The 23573-nt window shown below is 44.8% G+C and overlaps 1 protein-coding gene across 1 annotated transcript in view; it reads right to left on the reverse strand.

Moving 5' to 3' along the window:
* LOC143286726 (twitchin-like) overlaps window positions 1–23573 on the reverse strand; it is a 346369-nt gene that overhangs the window by 51655 nt on the left and 271141 nt on the right. The window contains 14 exon segments of the mRNA XM_076594434.1: window positions 157–459; window positions 1793–1922; window positions 4745–4917; window positions 7271–7360; window positions 8025–8213; window positions 9421–9593; window positions 11545–11656; window positions 13418–13487; window positions 13489–13616; window positions 16772–16876; window positions 17715–17828; window positions 18835–19023; window positions 20030–20249; window positions 22236–22318. Coding sequence (XP_076450549.1) covers window positions 157–459; window positions 1793–1922; window positions 4745–4917; window positions 7271–7360; window positions 8025–8213; window positions 9421–9593; window positions 11545–11656; window positions 13418–13487; window positions 13489–13616; window positions 16772–16876; window positions 17715–17828; window positions 18835–19023; window positions 20030–20249; window positions 22236–22318 — 2079 coding nt within the window.

Below are 23573 nucleotides of genomic sequence, written 5' to 3' on the forward strand. Positions count from 1 at the left end.
GTTATCATTCATTTACATTATTCCTTTGATTTATGTGACCATACACTTAAAGCTAGAACGATGAATCAATGCAAACGCCCCTTTCTCAAACCAACGCCCTCCTCCCTCCCTCACAACACTCAGCCCCCCCACCCCAACCCTTGTGGCAACGTTTACCGTTGGGGTCTTTGATCTTGACGTGTCTGGAGGCCAGGGAAGGCTTGCTCATGCCCGCCTCGTTCTCGGCGAACACGCGGAACTCATACTGACGGTCCTCGATGAGGTTGGGGATGTTGATCATGTTGGTGATGCAGGGGTTGGTGTTGACCCGCGACCAGTTCTCCGTGCCGTGCTCACGCTTCTCGATCCAGTAGCCCGTGATGCGGCCGCCCCCGTCCGTCGGGGGCTTCTCCCACGTCAGCGACACAAAGTCTCCGCCCACTTCCGTCACCTCCGGGGTGCCAGGCGTGGCTGGGGCGTCTGCATGGACAGTACGGGGAGGGTGGCGTTATATCCTGACATGTACAGATTCACACATGGGGAGGGTGGTGTTATATCCTCACATGTACAGATTCACACATGAGGAGGGTGATGTTACATTCTCACATGTATAGATTCACACATGAGGAGGGTGATGTTACATACTCACATGTACAGATTCACACATAAGGAGGGTGATGTTACATACTCACATGTACAGATTCACACATGAGGAGGGTGATGTTACATACTCACATGTACAGATTCACACATGGGGAGGGTGGTGTTATATCCTGACATGCACAGATTCACACATAAGGAGGGTGATGTTACATTGTCACATGTACAGATTCACACATAAGGAGGGTGATGTTACATACTCACATGTACAGATTCACACATGAGGAGGGTGATGTTACATACTCACATGTACAGATTCACACATGAGGAGGGTGATGTTACATACTCACATGTACAGATTCACACATGAGGAGGGTGATGTTACATTCTCACATGTACAGATTCACACATGGGGAGGGTGGTGTTACACTGTCACATGTACAGATTCACACATGAGGAGGGTGGTGTTACACTGTCACATGTACAGATTCACACATACTTGCACCAAGAAAAGCACATGTGTAAAATGAATATATAATCTTCAGAAATTGGGTTACATAACAGCAGTTCTGCCTTGTTCATAAAAAGCCTTTTCCCCGCTGCTCTCAAGACAAAAAACCTACTGGGAAGGGAATGACTCCTCTTCTTCTTCGTTCATGGGCTGCAACTCCCATGTTCACTTGTATGTACATGAGCGGGCTTTTACGTGTATGACCGTTTTTACCCTGCCATGAAGGCAGCCTACGGCAGAATGATGAATTATTAATGTGGGCTTACTTTCACTTTCAAAACTATTGGTTATTGATGGACACAACAGGTGGGAAAGTGAGGGAGGCACATGCGTGTCCACCAGTGATGTGTGCTGTTGATGGCATAATGCACTGTCATCCTTGGTTCCCCAAGAGACAGCCAGGATGATGATGATGACGATGATGATGACGATGTATGCATGTAAGTTTCTCTGTGTGTGTACAAACACATGTATCCCTGTGCATGCATGCCTTAAGTGTGTGTGTGTGTGTGTGTGTGCACGTGAGTGCAAGTGTATCTGTGTGTGTGGTGAGTGTGTGTGAGAGCGAGTGTATGTGTTAGTGTGTGTGTGTGTGTATGTTTGTGTGTTTGTGTGCGTGCATGCGTGTGTATGTGCATGTGCGCATAGTACCATTCCCCCCACCCCCCCTCATCCCCACGTGCAACATTCACACCCACTCACCGAAAGGCATCTTGGCCACGATGGGGCCCTCTGTTTGCAGAAAGTCTCCAACCCCGTTTTCATTGATGGCCGCCACCCTGAACAGGTACTGGTTGTGTTCATACAGACCTTGCACGTCGATCATAGTGTCCTGCGTAACAGAAACAACACTCCTGTCAGCCTCCGGGGCATCGGGATGATTCACTGAACGTCTGCAGTGTCATCTAAGCGAGGTGGGTTATGTTTGATTGATTGATGGATTGATATGGATACTTATATAGCACCTATCCTCGGTCGGAGACCAAACTCTAAGCGCTTTACAAACGCGGAGTCATTTACACAACAGGCTGCCTACCTGGGCAGAGCCGACTGACGGCTGCCATTGGACGCTCATCATTCGTTTCCTGTGTCATTCAATCAGATTTCAGGCATGCACTACTACACACTCAGACATGTAACACTTAACATTTTACGTGTATGACCGTTTTGTTTATTTACCCCGCCATGTAGGCAGCCATACTCCGTTTTCGGGGGTGTGCATGCTGGGTATGTTCTTGGATTACAGGATCTTTAATGTGCGTATTTGATCTTCTGCGTGCGTATACACACAAAGGGGGTTCAGGCACTGGCAGGTCTGCACATATGTTGACCTGGGAGATCAGAAAAATCTCCACCCTTTACCCACCAGGTGCCAAGCAGATGTGGTGTAGCGTATATGGATTTGTCCATGCGCAGTGGCGCCTCCTCGAGACACTGAAACTGAAATGAAATAGTGTCATCCATTTCATCACTTGCAGTGCAATCAGTGCCCAGAATCGTCTTGTGCAGTAAAACAGAAAAAGTGTGGAGAAAAAGCAGATGGAAGTGACTAACAGAGGGGGAAAAAGCCAATGTTAACATCAAGTAACAACTCTGTATCATCAGCAGTTATGTCTGTGATCATCATCTGTACCATCTTCAAAACTCTGCCATCCGAATATATACATCATAAAAACCATTACCTTAAAAATCATCATATTACCATCATATTTGTATTTCTTTTTGTCACAAGAGATTTCTCTGTGTGAAATTCGGGCTGCTCTCCCCAAGGAGAGCGTGTCACTACACTGGCAGCGCCACCCATTTTGTGTGTATTTTTTCCTTATCGAAGTGGATTTTTCTACAGAATTTTGCCAGGAACATCCCTTTTGTTGCCATGGGTTCTTTTACGTGCGCTAAGTGCATGCTAGCACACGGGACCTCGGTTTATCGTCTCATTCGAATGACTAACATCCAGACCACCACTCAAGGTCTAGTGGAGGGGGAGAAAATATCGGTGGCTGAGCCGTGATTCGAACCAGCGCGCTCAGATTCTCTCGCTTCCTAGGCAGACACGTTACCTCTAGGCCACCACTCCACTGTCAACACATTCATACTGTCAACAATGGAGTGATGGCCTGGCGGTAACGAGTCTCCCTGGGAATGGAGAGAATCTGATCACATGGTATCGAACCCCACACTCTCCAGCATCTAATCCCCTTCCACTACATCTTAAGTGGTGGTGCGGATGCTGGTCACTCAATGATAGACCAAAGTCCTGTGTGTAGCATGCACTTAATGCAAGTGAAAGAACCCATGGCAACCAAAGTGTTGTCCCTGGCAAAATTCTGTGGAAAAAACCCACTTTGACAGGAAAACAACAACACAGTTCCAGGCAGAAAAAAAGGTGGTGCTGCATTGTGGTAACACGCTCTCCCTGGGGAGAACGGCCTGAACTTCACACAGAGAAATATGTTGTGGAAAAAAGAGTAATATAGTACAATTCAATGCAATACCATACAACGAAAAAAAAGGTGGCAATATACTGTTGCATCATGCTCTCCCTGATGGGAGCAGCCTAAATTTCATAGAGGGAACTGTTGTGACACCAAAGTAATACAATGCAATACAATACAATAGAACACACTACAGTGAAGAAACTCCTCATTTCACCACCTGTCTGCCAATACAGTGTCCTAGAAGGTCTGGGCTCGATCCCTGCTCCTAACCTTTCTCCTAAGTTTGACTAGAAAATCAAACAAGAAGCGGTACAGCCTTGTCATGCAGTCCTAAACCAAAATGGACCTCCACTGCAACATCGTCATCATCATCGTCATCCTCCTCCTCCTCCTTCATCGTCATCAATATAAACAAAATAGTCTCAAAGTCTGTGGCCTTTCATGCCCTGCTCTCATGGTGACCTCAGTTTCAATATCCCTCCACTTCCGTGGTTGGGGTGAGTCCTGTCAATGTTGTCAGTGTCGGCAGATTCATGGGGGGCTGTTGTTTGAGGGACGTAGTGGCGGTCTCCACTCTGGGAGGGACGCTCACTCAGTCTGGCTCCGCGACTAAGCCATTATTGTCGTTAGTAGGGGGCTTAGTAGGTGGTGTCCTAAGTACGTTAAAACAGAACAGGCACCAGCTGAACACCACCGAAGTGACTCAGCAGCAGTGCAGGGTCTCTTCTGGTGTGTGGCCTCCTGGCAACCTAACATCGATGGTTCCCTGTGGACTGCCGACGCTGGAACTGTGAAGGACGAACCTGGGTATGGCTGTGTATGGGGGAATCTAAATGAGCGGTGTGGGAGTAAAGCCACTGAAATGGTGCAGATGATGGGGCAGCAAAAAAAAAAAAAAAAAAACAAACTGAGTGTCTAATCATTTGGAGAACGCACTTGGCGCACTGAAAAAGAACCACGGCAACAGAAGTGTTGTCCTCGGGCAAAATTCTGTAGGAGAAAAATCCAGTATGACAGGCACAAAAACATATACGCACGCACTCAAGGCCTGACAAAGCAGCACGTTGGGTTATGCCGATGGTCAGGCATCCGCTCAGCTGGTGTGGTGCTGCGTATATGGATTTGTCCGAACGCAGTGACGCCTCCTTGAGAAGAAACTGAAGCTGGACGTGAAACTGACCACAACCACACTGCACTGACCGTGCCGTGCACTCACCTTGCAGTGGGAGGACACGGTGACCCAGTAGGGCTTGCCCACCTCCTGCCTCTCCACCTGGTAATTGGTGACCCGCGCACCTCCGTCCTCCTTGGGCGGTTTCCATGACAACCGACAGGTGTTCTTGGTGATGTCGGACACGTTCAGCGGTCCAGTGGGCTCCCCTGGGGGACCTGTGAATGCCGATGCAAGTATTTTATTTTATTCAGATTAGGCCATAGCCCCTGTCTGAAGGGGGTATTGCACAATCATAAACAGACAGTAGTTATAATACCAATGCAAACACGATTAGCACACAAAAAAACCCCACATGAATACACCCTAGGTTGTCCTAATATACAACAGCCATAGTGCTTTCTAGACACATAAAGCCTCATTAGTCATGAGATTTTCATTTTCAGAAGTCATAAGTAAATCAAATCTGAAAAGAAATGGATTCTAATGGCACTTAGGTCTTTATCCTCAGGTCACGGAGAACAGGACAACACAGACACACAGTGGGAGACTTCTTCTTCTTCTTCTGTGTTCACTCGTATGCACACAAGTGGGCTTTACGTGTATGACCGTTTTTACCCCGCCATGTAGGCAGCCATACTCCGTTTTCGGGGGTGTGCATGCTGGGTATGTTCTTGTTTCCATAACCCACCGAACGCTGACATGGATTACAGGATCTTTAACATGCGTATTTGATCTTCTGCTTGCATATACACACGAAGGGGGTTCAGGCACTAAGCAGGTCTGCACATATGTTGACCTGGGAGATCGTAAAAATCTCCACCCTTTACCCACCAGGCGCCGTTACCATGATTCGAACCCGGGACCCTCAGATTGACAGTCCAACTCGGCTATTGCGCCCGTCACAGCGGGAGACAAGGTGTGCGAGTCCTGGCGGTGCCAGTCACAGGTGAGATGCAAGGCCATTGGCGCAGTTTGTATGGTGATTCCTTGCCTGTCCTGTCCCCAACCTGAACCATCACCTGGGAAACGCTGAGGGCCGGGTCGTGGAACAACTGACCCCAGCGGTGTCACCATTTTCTCGCACGAGGACCGATCACTGGGGAGTTGTGAGTTTGAATCCCTTCAGTCGCCCGGCTCTTGTCACAGCGATATCACCATGGGGATTCAGTCAACTTCTGTCCAGTTATCCTCTTCAGTAGTGTCACTGTGGACTTCCCTTTTTTTTTTTTTTTTTTAATTTTAATTTTTTTTTTTTAGGTTAAAATTAGTTGTCAGACAGTCATATGTATACACACATACAAAAAAAAAATATATACCCCCCCCCCCCCCACTCACACCCACACATACATTTCACTCACACACAACCTGACCATGACTCTGATTCAGTATATCTAAAAACAACATTATTTTCATAACTCTGTACAAGTTGATATGCACTCATGTATGACTGTACATCTGCTTGATGCGTGTGCATCTGTTGCCATGTGTCAGTGTGCTGAAATACCAGGACTGACAGGCTGGCTGCTCAGGTTCTCAAGGACAAAACACACAACATATATACTACACCACTCAAGACTCTGATGGTGAAAAATGCAGTAACAGACCTACGTTCTGCAAACTTTGAAGGTGAAAAGCAGCAGTAGCACAAAAACACACTGCATATTATGATGGCCAAAAGCAGCGGTAATATAGATCCTTACTGCAAACTTTGATGGTGAAAAGCAGCAGTAGCACAAAAACACACTGCATATTTTGATGGCCAAAAGCAGCGGTAATATAGATCCTTACTGCAAACTTTGATGGTGAAAAGCAGCAGTAGCACAAAAACATACTGTGCATTTTGATGGCCAAAAGCAGCAGTAATACAGATACTTACTGCAAACTTTGATGGTGAAAACAGCAGTAACTGACATAATTATTGCACACTTTGAGGCCAAAACCAGCAGTAACACAGAAACATACTGCACATTTTGATGGTCAAAACCAGAAGAGATATTCATACTTACTGCAAACTTTGATGGTGAAAACAGCAGTAACAGACATACTTACTGCACACTTTGAGGCCGAAAGCAGAAGTAACAGACATACTTATTGCACACTTTGAGGCCAAAAGCAACACTAACAGACATACTTATTGCACACTTTGAGGACCAAAAGCAGCACAAACAGACATACCGGTACTTATTGCACACTTTGAGGCCGAAAGCAGCACTAACATACTTATTGCACACTCTGAGGCCGAAAGCAGAAGTAACAGACATACTTATTGCACACTTTGAAGCCGAAAACAGAATTAACAGACATACTTATTGCACACTTTGAGGCCGAAAGCAGAAGTAACAGACATACTTATTGCATGCTTTGAGGCCAAAAGCAGAAGTAACAGACATACTTACTGCACACTTTGAGGCCGAAAGCAGAAGTAACAGACATACTTATTGCACACTTTGAGGCCAAAAGCAGAAGTAACAGACATACTTATTGCACACTTTAAGGCTGAAAGCAGAAGTAACAGACATACTTACTGCACACTTTGAGGCCGAAAGCAGAAGCAACAGACATACTTACTGCACACTTTGAGGCCAAAAGCAGCAGTAACAGACCCGCTGTCATTGCTGATCTCCACCTCATATCTCCCAGAATCTTTAACTTGTGTGTCTGAAATACAAAAGCACACATCACATAAACAACAAATACCAAAACAAAATGGGAAACACGATGCTAAAACTTCAAACAGCTGTAGCCTATGTCCAAAATAACTGGAACGCTAATAAGACTGCGAGACACTTGTTCAAAACCAGGCGCAAGACAGGTGGCCAGTGACAGATCGTTACTTCAGAAATGTATGCATTATCTTCCCCCGTGACAGGGAGTTATCTCATCCTGTCAACACTGAACATACGATAATTATATTCTCCATTCATTTTCCTTCAAGAAAAACATATAGCTTTACATAGTTTGGAGCATTATTTTAATTTTTGTGAATTTGTTTTAGAGGCTGGTGATTTGGGGGTGCAAAATTTACAAATAGTTCCAGAAGTCAAAAGGTTTGATGATGCCACTAACAACATCATCCAAAGACAAAGCATGCTGATGATTAAATGGATATCTGCCTTTCATGTGACATAGTCCTTCAAAAAGGAGACACAGTCCTTCAAAAACAAGCATACTGATGATGAAACAGGAGCCTACCTTTGTTGATCGGAGTGACATAGTTCAAAGAAAAAGCCAGTTGATGGTGAAATGAAAGCTTAATCTTTGATGAAGAGACTGACACAATCACCCAAAGACGAAGCACACTGACGATAAAACGGGAGCCTACCTTTGATGATGAGAGTGACGTAGTCCTCGAAAGGCGAAATCTTTATGCGGTCACCCTCACTCAGCTCCCTCCCATTGGCCTTGACCTTGAAATCGAAAGGCCCAGTCCCGCTGAAAGGGATTTTGATCTTGAACTGGTCTCCCTTGTCCACTTTCTGATCACGGATCTCCTTTTCTAGTTTTGGTGGAACTGCACAAACCAGGATGGCCACTGATGTATTGTCTGCCCATTGCTGTGTCATTGCAGGAAAAACATTGAAAACAAGTTTGATGACTGTAACAGGAAAGAGGATATGTGTGCATGACAGAGAGGAAAGAGAGAGAAAGAGACAGATAGAGACAGAGAGAGAGAGAGAGATAGGGAGGGAGGAAGGGAGGGAGAGAGAGAGAGAGGGAGGGAGAGTGAGAAGAGAGAGAAAAAGACAGATAGAGACACAAAGAGAGACAGGGAGAGAGAGAGAGAGAGAGAGAGAGAGAGAGAGAGAGAGATCACATAAACTGATTTTTACTGCAAGTCATACATGTAAATGTGTGTGCATGTGTATGCATGTATAATGTGTGTGCACAAGTGTGCATACATGCATGTGTGTGTGTGCGTGCGTGCGTGCGTGTGTGTGTGACTTATCCAAACTGACACTTTTCCTGCTATCTCACACCAGAGAACAGGATCAGTTCAAAACAACATTAGTTAATCATAGTCCATAAACCAAACCACCATACACCACCAGAAATTATTCCACACAATAAGACCAGAAATTAAAATGACAACCCCACACAAAACCTTTTCCTATTCTCTCCACAACCCCACACAAAACCTTTTCCTATTCTCTCCACAACCCCACACAAAACCTTTTCCTATTCTCTCCACAACCTATTCTCTCCACAACCCCACACAAAACCTTTTCCTATTCTCTCCACAACCCCACACAAAACCTTTTCCTATTCTCTCCACAACCTATTCTGCCCACAACCCCACACAAAACCTTTTCCTATTCCTCCACAACCCCACACAAAACCTTTTCCTATTCTCTCCACAACCCCACACAAAACCTTTTCCTATTCTCTCCACAACCTATTCTCCCCACAACCCCACACAAAACCTTTTCCTATTCTCTCCACAACCCCACACAAAACCTTTTCCTATTCTCTCCACAACCCCACACAAAACCTTTTCCTATTCTCTCCACAACCCCACACAAAACCTTTTCCTATTCTCTCTACAACCTATTCTCTCCACAACCCCACACAAAACCTTTTCCTATTCTCTCCACAACCCCACACACAACCTTTTCATATTTTCTCCACAACTCCACACAAAACCTTTTCCTCCTCCCTCCACATGACCAAAGGAGAACTCCCAGAGGACCAGAAACCACACAACACAATCCGCGGCTTACTCTGCACTGTTAAGTGGGCCTTGCAACTGTCCCGGCCGAAGGAATTGCTGATCTCACACACAATGTCTCCAGTGTCTTTCTCGTACAGCTCTCCGATGTACAGGGTGGACTGGATGTCCTCAATCCTGATGCGTGTGCGTCCTGAGTTGCCCAGCTCGATGCCGTTCCTCAACCTGTACAGAAGAAACACAGATCATCATCATCATCATTATTACCATCATCATCATCTGCATTGCCCAGCTCTATGCCGTTCCTCAACCTGTACAGAAGAAACACAGATCATCAACATCATCATTATTATCATTATCATCATCACCATCATCATCTGCATTGCCCAGCTCTACACCGTTCCTCAACCTGTACAGAAGAAACACAGATCATCATCATCATCACCATCATCATCAATCATCATCATCATCACACTGACATGAAGAATAACATAACATGGATGATAACAGCACTTGATGTGTGTAGGTTTGGTGCAGGAGTTCTAAAGAAAGAAAAATTAGCAAAATGACAAAACAAACAGGTTTGCACACATTTACTTTGCAAATAGTTATTTCATTACCCAATAGATGGGAGCATAAAGCAAACTTGATTATGAACTTGTGCTAACAGGAATCTTCTTCCTCTCTTTCTCGTTTGTGGGCTGCAACTCCCATGTTCACTCGTATGTACACGAGTGGGCTTTTACGTGTATGACCGTTTTTACCTCACCATATATGCAGCCATACTCCGTTTTCGGGGGTCTGCATGCTGGGTATGTTCTGTTTCCATAAAGCACTTCTTGTTGCTGTTGTCTCATTCATCACTGAATGGTGACATGGATTACAGGATCTTTAACGTTCATATTTGATCTTCTGCTTGTGTGTGCACATGAAAGGGGTTCAGGTACAAGCAGGTCTGTACCTAGTTCATGTCGACCTGAGAGATCGGAAAGATCTCAACCATTTTACCCACCAGGTGCTGTCACCCAGGTCCCTGGTATTGAAAGTCCAGCGCTTCAACCACTCAGGAAAGGAATCAAAGATAGCTCCTACAGAATGACATGAGAGAGTGAAGGTATAGCTCCTTTACAATGACATGCCCAGTGTGTGTGGACAGAGAGTGAAGGTATAGCTCCTTTACAATGACATGCCCACAGTGTGTGTGGACAGAGAGTGAAGGTATAGCTCCTTTACAATGACATGCCCACAGTGTGTGTGTACAGAGAGTGAAGGTATAGCTCCTTTACAATGACATGCCCACAGTGTGTGTGGACAGAGAGTGAAGGTATAGCTCCTTTACAATGACATGCCCACAGTGTGTGTGTAGAGAGAGTGAAGGTATAGCTCCTTTACAATGACATGCTCACAGTGTGTGTGTACAGAGAGTGAAGGTATAGCTCCTTTACAATGACATGCCCAGTGTGTGTGTACAGAGAGTGAAGGTATAGCTCCTTTACAATGACATGCCCACAGTGTGTGTACAGAGAGTGAAGGTATAGCTCCTTTACAATGACATGCTCACAGTGTGTGTGGACAGAGAGTGAAGGTATAGCTCCTTTACAATGACATGCCCACAGTGTGTGTACAGAGAGTGAAGGTATAGCTCCTTTACAATGACATGCCCACAGTGTGTGTGTACAGAGAGTGAAGGTATAGCTGCTTTACAACGACATGCCCTCAGTGTGTGTGTACAGAGAGTGAAGGTATAGCTCCTTTACAATGACATGCCCACAGTGTGTGTGTACAGAGAGTGAAGGTATAGCTCCTTTACAATGACATGCCCACAGTGTGTGTGGACAAAGAGTGAAGGTATAGCTTCTTTACAATGACATGCCCCAGTGTGTGTGTAGAGAGATGAAGGTATAGCTCCTTTACAATGACATGCCCACAGTGTGTGTGTAGAGAGAGTGAAGGTATAGCTCCTTTACAATGACATGCCCACAGTGTGTGTGTAGAGAGAGTGAAGGTATAGCTCCTTTACAATGACATGCCCACAGTGTGTGTGTACAGAGAATGAAGGTATAGCTCCTTTACAACAACATGCCCACAGTGTGTGTGTGGAGAGAGAGAGACAGAGAGAGAGTGAAGACAGAGACAGAGACAGTGGCAGGAGGGTAGGGGTGGGGGGGTTACTAACCAGACGACATCAGGTTTGGGGTTGCCGGTGAACTGCACCATGAAGGAGACCTCCCCGCCCAGTGGCCCTTTCTCGTTCTGCAGCTTCTTGGTGAAGTCTGGGGCACTGCCCGCTGTTCACACACACACAGACAACACACACACATACATACATACACACACATACATACATACACACACACAGACACACACACAGAGTTTAAGTACATATTGTTAATCCCTCATGGTACACAACCTTAAACAATGTTACTCCCCAACAACAGCTTTTAAGTAATGTTACTGACAACAGATCATAAGCAATTTTACTTCCTGACAACAAACAAATATTAAGTAATGTTACTTCTGGTAACGAACAGATTTTAAGTAATGTTACTCTCTGACAACAAACACATTGTAAGTGGTGTTACTTCCTGATAACAAACAGATTCTGGATACTGTCACTCATTGATAAAAAAAAAGAAGAAATTTTGCATAATGCAGATTCCCCTCTCATTCAAAATAAAAGTCAAAATTTGGACACTGTTTCCTTACAACTGCAGATCGGAATCACCCTCTGATTCTAAGAAACATAAGATACCAGGAAATGTTATACATCTAAATACATGGCAGTGTTCAGTGTAGCAGTGTGTGCTCTGTGGTCTGAGAAGCAGTTTACACCTTTTAACTCTCTCTGGACAAAGGAATGCTCACGCATTCCTACACAAAACATATTCGGATTCGGACAAAGGAATGGAATAGCATTCTCCGAAAGTAAAATTCCATCATGCGCTGTACACGTGATTTTGTGATTGGACAAGCAGAGTGCGCTATTCTGGGTCACTCCACAATCGAACAGTATGATTGGTCAGCCTGGGATGTGTGGCCCGTCTCGCACACACGCTGACAAAGTCACTGACCGGTCATCTGCTCGCGTGCCAGCCTGTTAGCAAAGCGGGCTCTTCTCAGAATGTTGTGAAGCGAACAAGGCAGTGACGGCAACGTTTTAGGGTTGCCGAAGTACTTGAAATGCTACAAACTGAAGGGTTGGACAGTGAAGAGGTGGATGAAGACGAAGAAGAAAGCGAATTTAATGCAGAAAGCGAGCATGGGTATGGTGATTCGGGGTGAAAAATTGGCAGTATATTCTACATATGGCAAAACTAAAAATAAGATGAGAAATTTGATTTTTTTTTTATATGTAATAGCTAAACACGTAATAAACCAGTTCTGAAAGTTTCATTTTCTTACACAGTATTTTGTATTTTTTGTAATTTTTTCCCAAACCCTTACAAATGGGCCGTCTGAGGGGAAAAGCAAGGGAGAAAACTTGTCCCGAGTGAGTTAACACAAGCTAGCTGACAGGTAACCAAACAGGAAGACTGCATTGACAGCTGTACACACAGACCACAGTGAAGTGTCCTTTTTGATTACTTCTTTTCAATGGAATAACCTATGACTTATCAAAGGCAAGTTTGCAGGCACAGGGTAATGTCATGGAAGTGCGAAAGCAAGAGTGTTTGCAGAAAGGCGTTTCAAAGGGTGAGTTTTTAGCGAAGAGCTAAAGGCAGAGACGGAGTCAGCTGAACGGATATGATGTGGAAGGCTGGGTGGGCAATATCCACAATCTTTCCCCTCAAGACGGGATGAGCAGTGTTCACAACAAGGCGCTGGACGTTCACTGTGTCAGTCACACACATTCTTCTTCGTTCGAGGGCTGTAACTCCCACGTTCACTTGTAAGTACATGAGTGGGCTTTTACGTATATGACCGTTTTTACCCTGCCATGTAGGCAGCCATACTCCGTTTTCAGGGGTAGTCAAACACACATGAGTGGAGGGGAAGAAATGTGGATACTGCGGAAGGTTGTTGGAGCACCAGTGAGGACAGTGACTGACCCAGTTTTTCTCGGACTCTGACCATGGCGCAGGGCAGGCTGGGGTCTCCGGCGCCGGCAGAGTTGATGGCAGGCCACGCGGAACTCGTACTCTGAGTTCTCCGGCAGGTTGTGGATGGTGAAGTTACAGTCGTTGACGGTGTATTCGTTGGCCTTCGTCCACATGGACATGCCTTTCTCCCGCTTCTCCACCAGGTAGCCTGCACACACACATACACACACACACACAAACATGCTCACACACACACACACATTGCATTCACATACACACACACACGCATGCATTCACATGCACACACACACACACACATGCACACACAGACACAAACATGCTCACACACACACATGCACACACACACACACACACACAACCGCATACACATTCATACACACACACACACACAAATACACTCACAGACACATGTACACATACACACACACACTCACACAAACCATATAATAATAGTAGCAATAACAATACCAATAATAACAATTCTTAAAAAAATACAATGCCTCCTCCCCAAATATCCTAGCTCAATGCATCTTACACAATACTGTTTATTGCAACATTGCCACTTGCAGAAATGCAAAGGCAAACAGGTTAAGAGCTTTCTGGTACATATACAGTTATGTGCATATACTTCCAAACACAAACTTAGAAAACACTCAGGGACAAGACTATGCACACAAATAAACAAGTACACACATATGCACGTACACATCTATACACAATCAGCCTGTTCACACACACCACAGTGACAGCTGTAAACAGAATGACAGAATGTCGGTTTTTTCTTCACTCGATATTACTACTTTGCTCTGTCTGCATCACAGACCACAAACTGGCCCTCCAACCTCTGCACTCTCTGGCTTTTACCTTCATAGGTAAGTGTCACTGATTTTAGTTATTCCATCAGGTGTATTTTGGGATGTCCAGAGTTTCCACTTCACAGCCTGTCCAGTGATAATTCGCACTCTTTTCAGGTCTGGGGGTTCCAGATTATGATCTCCCATGTTACCATTATTTTTCTCATCACTAAACTAAGACCTTCCTCCATTTTCACCAAGTCCTAATGTGACTGCTGTAGGGTATGACAAGCTAGTTACCATCATTTTTCTCATCGCTAGCCTAAAACAAGACCTTCTGCCCTTTCCCAGTCCTGCCTGTGACTGTCGTGAGGTGTGAAAGACCAGTTGCCATTATTTTTCTCATTACTAGCCTGAAACAAGACCATCCTCCATTTTCCCCCAAGTCCTAAAGTGACTGTTGTGAGGTGTGAAAGACCAGTTGCCATTATTTTTCTCATTACTAGCCTGAAACAAGACCTTCCTCCATTTTCCCCCAAGTCCTAAAGTGACTGTCGTGAGGTGTGAAAGACCAGTTGCCATTATTTTTCTCATTACTAGCCTGAAACAAGACCATCCTCCATCTTCCCCCAAGTCCTAATGAGACTGTCGTGAGGTGTGAAAGACCAGTTGCCATTATTTTTCTCATTACTAGCCTGAAACAAGACCATCCTCCATCTTCCCCCAAGTCCTAATGAGACTGTCGTGAGGTGTGAAAGACCAGTTGCCATTATTTTTCTCATTACTAGCCTGAAACAAGACCATCCTCCATCTTCCCCCAAGTCCTAATGAGACTGTCGTGAGGTGTGAAAGACCAGTTGCCATTATTTTTCTCATTACTAGCCTGAAACAAGACCTTCCTCCATTTTCCCCCAAGTCCTAAAGTGACTGTCGTGAGGTGTGAAAGACCAGTTACCATTATTTTTCTCATTACTAGCCTAAAACAAGACCCTCCTCCATTTTCCCCCAAGTCCTAATGTGACTGTTGTGAGGTGTGAAAGACTAGTTGCCATTATTTTTCTCATTACTAGACAAGACCTTCCTCCATTTTCCCCCAAGTCCTAAAGTGACTGTTGTGAGGGTGAAAGACTAGTTGCCATTATTTTTCTCATTACTAACCTGAAACAAGACCTTCCTCCATTTTCCCCCAAGTCCTAAAGTGACTGTCGTGAGGTGTGAAAGACCAGTTACCATTATTTTTCTCATTACTAGCCTGAAACAAGACCTTCCTCCATTTTCCCCCAAGTCCTAAAGTGACTGTTGTGAGGTGTGAAAGACCAGTTACCATTATTTTTCTCATTACTAGCCTGAAACAAGACCTTCCTCCATTTTCCCCCCAAGTCCTAATGAGACTGTCGTGAGGTGTGAAAGACCAGTTACCATTATTTTTCTCATTACTAGCCTGAAACAAGACCTTCCTCCATTTTCCCAATTCCTAATGAGACTGTCGTGAGGTGTGAAAGACCAGTTACCATTATTTTTCTCATTACTAGCCTGAAACAAGACCTTCCTCCATTTTCCCCCAAGTCCTAAAGTGACTGTTGTGAGGTGTGAAAGACCAGTTACCATTATTTTTCTCATTACTAGCCTGAAACAAGACCTTCCTCCATTTTCCCCCCAGTCCTAAAGTGACTGTCGTGAGGTGTGAAAGACCAGTTACCATTATTTTTCTCATTACTAGCCTGAAACAAGACCTTCCTCCATTTTTCCCCAAGTCCTAAAGTGACTGTCGTGAGGTGTGAAAGACTAGTTGCCATTATTTTTCTCATTACTAGCCTAAAACAAGACCTTCCTCCATTTTCCCCCAAGTCCTAAAGTGACTGTTGTGAGGTGTGAAAGACTAGTTGCCATTATTTTTTCTCATTACTAGACAAGACCTTCCTCCATTTCCCCCCAAGTCCTAATGTGACTGTTGTGAGGTGTGAAAGACTAGTTACCATTATTTTTCTCATTACTAGCCTGAAACAAGACCTTCCTCCATTTTCCCCCAAGTCCTAATGAGACTGTCGTGAGGTGTGAAAGACCAGTTACCATTATTTTTCTCATTACTAGCCTGAAACAAGACCTTCCTCCATTTTCCCAATTCCTAATGAGACTGTCGTGAGGTGTGAAAGACTAGTTGCCATTATTTTTCTCATTACTAGCCTGAAACAAGACCTTCCTCCATTTTCCCAATTCCTAATGAGACTGTCGTGAGGTGTGAAAGACTAGTTACCATTATTTTTCTCATTACTAGCCTGAAACAAGACCTTCCTCCATTTTCCCCCAAGTCCTAAAGTGACTGTCATGAGGGTGAAAGACTAGTTGCCATTATTTTTCTCATTACTAACCTGAAACAAGACCTTCCTCCCACTTCCCCCAAGTCCTAATGTGACTGTCATGAGGGTGAAAGACTAGTTGCCATTATTTTTCTCATTACTAAACAAGACCTTCCTCCATTTTCCCCCAAGTCCTAATGTGACTGTCGTGAGGTGTGACCCACCTGTCCCAGGCACAGAGAGAACCTTACCTGTGATTCTGCTGCCTCCATCACTGCGTGGTCTCTCCCACCTCAGGTCCACGTACGTCTTGCCCACCTTGGTGGCTTCAGGTACCCCGGGTGGGCCTGGCTTGTCTGAGTGAAACATACAATTATATCATGTATCGAAAGGCGTTTGTGTTCATGTTGAAAATTTACTTGTCTGAGTGAAACGTACAATTATATCATGTATAGAAAAGGCGTTTGTGTTCATGTTGAAAATTTACTTGTCTGAGTGAAACGTACAATTATATCATGTATAGAAAAGGCGTTTGTGTTCATGTTGAAAATTTAAATACTTGCCTGAGTAAAACGTACAATTATATCATGTATCAAAAAACGTTTGTGTTCATGTTGAAAATTTACTTGTCTCAGTGAAATGTACAATCATATCATGTATAAAAAGGCATTTGTATTCATGGTGAAAATTTACTTGTCTGAGTGAAACGTACAATTATATCGTGTATCGAAAGGCGTTTGTGTTCATGTTGAAAATGTACTTGCCTGTATTGTGTTGTTTATCAAAAGTAAAGGTTTATACCTGTCAAAACAGACACCCGTCTCTGTCTCTCTTTTGCATGCACTCACACTCACACCCGCAAACAAAAGGTATTTGTGTCATCAACAGCATAGTCCACCATACTCAATGTAACTGGGTCACAGCACACGAGTCATACTCAAAAGTATTAAGGTCAACAAAAGCACAGTCATACTCAATATAATCACGTCAACAACAGCACAGTCATACTCAATATAATCACGTCAACAACAGCACAGTCATAATCACTGTATTTGGGTCAACAACAACACAGTCATACATACTGTAATTGGGTCGACAACAACACACAGTCATACATACTGTAATTGGGTCGACAACAACACACAGTCATACTGACTGTATTTAGGCCAACAACAACAACACAACCATACTCACTGTATTTGGGTTTCACATGCACAGATCCTGTGGAATCGCAGGCGTTGCCGAGACCTGCCGAGTTCTTGGCTCGCACACGAAACTCGTAATCTGTATCTTTGTCCAGCCCCTCCACTGAAATTAACAGGGTTTTTATTTTTTTTACATCAACTGTGGTACTATATTATCCGCAAAGATCCGAAATCATTATTCGCATCTTCATTATCAGGAAACACATATTTGCAAACCACATACACACAGATACAACTTTCCCGTTGCTTTGAATATAAAAATGTAACAACCAGTCAAACTGCTAATCCACGTGGTCAGCCGGTGGTCATTCTTAGTGGTTACTATTCACTACGATTCATTCTACTGTCCCCCTTCCCCAGTCTCCTTCATCTTTGAGACATGATGCTCACTAAGTCTGGTCTCTGCAACAAAGAGATTATTTCTGTTCACATTATTTCAGTGCTAAGATCTCCTGTACCACAACAACCTTCTTCAAAAGCAAAACACCATCTGGGAAAGATGTAGGAAATGAAAAACGCAGCCGTGGAATGACAACACAGTGTACGAGTGGTGTGGTGGTCTCATGGTTACACATCCATCGAGGCAGCGAGGGAATGTGAGCACACAGGATGGAATCCCACACACACCAGTATTTTCTCCCCCTCCGCTGGACCCTGAGAGGTGGTCTGGATGAAAGTCCTTCTGATGAGATGACAAACCAAGGTCCTATGTGTAGCATGCACTTTACACTTGTAAAAGAACCCACAGGAACAAGAGGGTTGTCCCTGGCAAAAAATCAAGTAGAAAAACCCACTTGGATAGGAGAACAAACACACTTTCAGGCAGAAAAAAAAAAAAAAGAGTAGAAGGAAAAGGTGACACTGTGCTGTAGTGATGCACTCTCCCTGGGGAGAGCCACCTGAATTTCACACAGAGAAATTTGTTGTGACCAGAGAGTAATACAACACAATACAATAAAATACAACACAATATAAAGTAACATAATAAAACAATACAACAATACAATACAATATAATACAACACATCTACAAACGAAGACCACTGCTGGACACAGGCACTGACACAGACAACGCCCACAACAAACACAGTCCACTCCCACATCACTGACCTGCGGCAGTGGTGTCCTTGATGGGCGTGTCATTGTAGGTCTTCCAGCGATTGGACGAGGGCTCCTTGTACTCGATGATGTAGCCCTGGATTTTCTTCCCCCCGTCGTTCCGGGGCTTCGTCCACATCAAGGTCACCGATGACTCATCAATGTCGTCCACACGCAGGTTGCCCGGAGGGTCTGGGGCAGCTGGCGGAGAGAAGGAAACCGTGTTCGAACCAAGTTAGACCGACAAACACTTTATCAGTCCTCATGGAAATGAATTTGTACTATCACAGGCTTGTTATCAACACACATCATCTGATCAGCCACACCATAAAGAGATTAAAACTGGTCTGGGGCAGCTGGCGGAGAGAAGGAACCCGTGTTCGAACCAAGTTAGACCGACAAACACTTTATCAGTCCTCATGGAAATGAATTTGTACTATCACAGGCTTGTTATGAACACACATCATCTGATCAGCCACACCATAAAGAGATTAAAACTGGCCAAACTGAAATCCACAATAACTGTCAAGCAACACAGACACACACACTCATGCACACTGAAGTTGAGACAATAAAATGCTGCACATCAATACGTACCAAAAAACACATAATGAAGTCACACGTCCCTGTAACTTCCCTGATGTAGTGTGTTGGTGTCAAACATGGGACCAGCTGCTTTAGTATGCCAGTGACAAGTTCTGTCTAGTTTTCCACTGATCTCATGGTTACATGAATGTAGATATCTCTGTTCTTGTTATGGTAGATTACAGATTCACTGAAAATGTGTGGACAAATACAGATCTAAAGAAACTGAGAGAAAGAGAGAGAGAGAGAGAGAGGGATAGAGAGGGGGAGAGATAGAGCAATAGAAAGTGTGGGAGAGAGAGAGAGGTAAATAGAGAGGGGGAGAAAGAGAAAGAAAGAGAAAGAGAGAGAGAGAGAGAGGGAGAGAGAGAGAAAGAGTGAGAGAGTGGGAGAAAAACACAGAAAGAAAGAGGGAGAGAGAGGGGTGGAGGGAAAGAGGGAGGGAGGGAGGGAGAGAGAGAGAGAGAGAGAGAGAGAGAGAGAGAGAGAGAGAGTGAGAGTGAGAAAGAGAGACAGAGACAGACAGAGAGACAGAAAGGATGGCACACAGAAGAGCTGAGAGATGAAGAAGACACAGACAGACACCCCCCCCCCACCCCCCCTTCAAGCCTGGTTCACTCACTGTAGGGATGCTGAGCCACAGTGGACAGAGCCGACTCCAGCGGCTCGCTGACCCCAAACTCGTTCTCCGCCATGACCCGGAAGTTGTACTCGTGACCTTCAGTCAGGCCCATGACCTCGAAGGTGGTGTTGCGGACGAACTTGCTGACCGGCTCCCACTTCCCTGTCCTGACGTCCTGTTTCTCCACCACGTAGTTAGTGACCGGGCTGCCGCCGTCCTCCTGAAACATGGTGATGTTGTGTTGTGTTGAGTTGAGTTGTGCTGTGTTGTGCTGTGCTGTGTTGTGTTGTGGTGTTGTGTTGTGCTGTGTTGTTGTATTGTGTTGTGCTGTGCTGTGTTGTGTTGTGCTATGTTGTGCTGTGCTGAGCTGTGCTGAGCTGTGCTGTGCTGTGCTGTGCTGTGCTGAGCTGTGCTGTGCTGTGCTGTGTTCCACCACATAGTCAGTGACCGGGCTGCTGCCGTCATACTGAGGAACATGGTGCTACTGTGTTGTGTTGTGTTGTGGTGCATTGTACGGTACTGTATTGTACTGTACTGTATTGTACTGTACTGTATTGTACTGTACTGTACTGTACTGCGTTTACTGCATTGTAATGTGTGGTATTGCATTGTATTGTATTGTATTGGATTGTGCTGTGTTGCATTTTATTGTATTGTATTGTTTTGTATTACTCTTTGACACCACATGCAGATTTCTCTGTGTGATATTTAGACTGCCGTTCTCAGGGACAGCATGTTGCTACAGAGCAGAGTCACCTACAACTCTATCTATCTCTCTACCTGTCTATCTACCTATCTCTCAAACTATCTGTCTATCTACCTATCTCTCTCTCTCTCTCTCTCTCTATGTATGTATGTATCCACCTGTCTATGTATGTATGTATGTATCTCTCTCTCTCTCTTTTGCTGCCTGCAAGTATACTGGTTTCTTATCAAAGCAGATTTTTCTACAGAATTTGGCTAGGGACAACCTTTTGTTGCCATGGGTTCTTTAATACGTGCTATGTGCATGCTATGCATGGGACCTTGGTTTATCATCTCATCTGAATGACAAGTGTCCAGACCGCCACCCAAGGTCTAGTGGAGGAGCAGAAAATACTGATGAGTGTGGGAGTCAATCCTGTGCGGTCAGACTCTCTCGCTTCCTTGGTGGACAGATTTCTACCAGACCACCACTCCACCATCATCACCGTAACAGCCAGCTGGTCAGCCACATGGCATGTTGCTTTGCTGTCTATCAGGTCATCACGTTAACACGTCACCATGTCAACCAGCTGGTCAGTCACATGGCATGTTGCTTTGCTGTCTATCAGGTCATCAAGTTAACACGTCACCATGTCAAACAGCTGGTCATTCACATGGCATGGTGCTTTGCCGTCTATCAGGTCATCAAGTTAACACGCCACCATGTCTACCAGCTAGTCATTCACATGGCATGTTGCTTTGCTGTCTATCAGGTCATCACGTTAACACGTCACCATGTCAACCAGCTGGTCAGTCACATGGCATGTTGCTTTGCTGTCTATCAGGTCATGTCATCACGTTAACACATCACCATGTCAACCAGCTAGTCAGTCACATGGCATGTTGCTTTGCTGTCTATCAGGTCATGTCATCACGTTAACACATCACCATGTCAACCAGCTGGTCAGTCACATGACATATTGCTTTGCTATCTATCAGGTCATCATGTTAACACGTCACCATGCCAACCAGCTGGTCAGTCACATGGCATGTTGCTTTGCTGTCTATCAGGTCACGTCATCACGTTAACACGTCACCATGTCAACCAGCTGGTCAGTCACATGGCATGTTGCTTTGCTGTCTATCAGGTCATGTCATCAAGTTAACACATCACCATGTCAACTAGCTGGTCAGTCACATGGCATGTTGCTTTGCTGTCTATCAGGTCATGTCATCATGTTAACACGTCACCATGTCAACCAGCTGGTCAGTCACATGGCATGTTGCTTTGCTGTCTATCAGGTCACGTCATCACGTTAACACGTCACCATGTCAACCAGCTGGTCAGTCACATGGCATGTTGCTTTGCTGTCTATCAGGTCATCAAGTTAACACATCACCATGTCAACCAGCTGGTCAGTCACATGGCATGTTGCTTTGCTATTTATCAGAAATAGAAAGGAAGCTTCAGAAAGGAAGCCGAGTTGATTTAAAAAAAAAAAAAATCCACATGCATACTCACAATGGGTGCAATCCACTTGAGAACACAGCCATCAGGGGTGACCTCTGATATACCCAGTGGGCCTTCTGGTCTGCCGGGGGAGTCTGTAAACATCCACTGACATGTGTCACCCTTCACCACTACAGACACAGACTGGATGGGTCTGGTTAGTGTCTGTAAACATCTACTGACATGTGTCACCCTTCACCACTACAGACACAGACTGGATGGGTCTGGTTAGTGTCTGTAAACATCCACTGACATGTGTCACCCTTCACCACTACAGACACAGACTGAATGGACCTGGTTAGTGTCTGTAAACATCCATTGACATGTGTCACCCTTCACCACTACAGACACAGACTGGATGGGTCTGGTTAGTGTCTGTAAACATCCATTGACATGTGTCACCCTTCACCACTACAGACACAGACTGGATGGGTCTGGTTAGTGTCTGTAAACATCCACTGACATGTGTCACCCTTCAACACTACAGACAGACTGAATGGATCTGGTTAGTGTCTGTAAACATCCATTGACATGTGTCACCCTTCACCACTACAGACACAGACTGAATGGATCTGGTTAGTGTCTGTAAACATCCATTGACATGTGTCACCCTTCACCACTACAGACAGACACAGACTGAATGGATCTGGTTAGTGTCTGTAAACATCTACTGACATGTGTCACCCTTCACCACTACAGACACAGACTGGATGGATCTGGTTAGTGTCTGTAAACATCTACTGACATGTGTCACCCTTCACCACTACAGACAGACACAGACTGAATGGATCTGGTTAGTGTCTGTAAACATCCACTGACATGTGTCACCCTTCACCACTACAGACACAGACTGAATGGATCTGGTTAGTGTCTGTAAACATCTACTGACATGTGTCACCCTTCACCACTACAGACACAGACTGGATGGATCTGGTTAGTGTCTGTAAACATCTACTGACATGTGTCACCCTTCACCACTACAGACACAGACTGGATGGATCTGGTTAGTGTCTGTAAACATCTACTGACATGTGTCACCCTTCACCACTACAGACAGACACAGACTGAATGGATCTGGTTAGTGTCTGTAAACATCCACTGACATGTGTCACCCCTCAACACTACAGACACAGACTGGATGGATCTGGTTAGTGTCTGTAAACATCCACTGACATGTGTCACCCTTCACCACTACAGACAGACTGGATGGATCTGGTTAGTGTCTGTAAACATCTACTGACATGTGTCACCCTTCACCACTACAGACACAGACTGAATGGATCTGGTTAGTGTTTGTAAACATCCATTGACATGTGTCACCCTTCACCACTACAGACACAGACTGAATGG

The sequence above is a fragment of the Babylonia areolata genome, chromosome 10 (genome assembly GCF_041734735.1).
Source record: "Babylonia areolata isolate BAREFJ2019XMU chromosome 10, ASM4173473v1, whole genome shotgun sequence".
In the NCBI taxonomy this organism is placed as follows: Eukaryota; Metazoa; Mollusca; class Gastropoda; order Neogastropoda; family Buccinidae; genus Babylonia; species Babylonia areolata.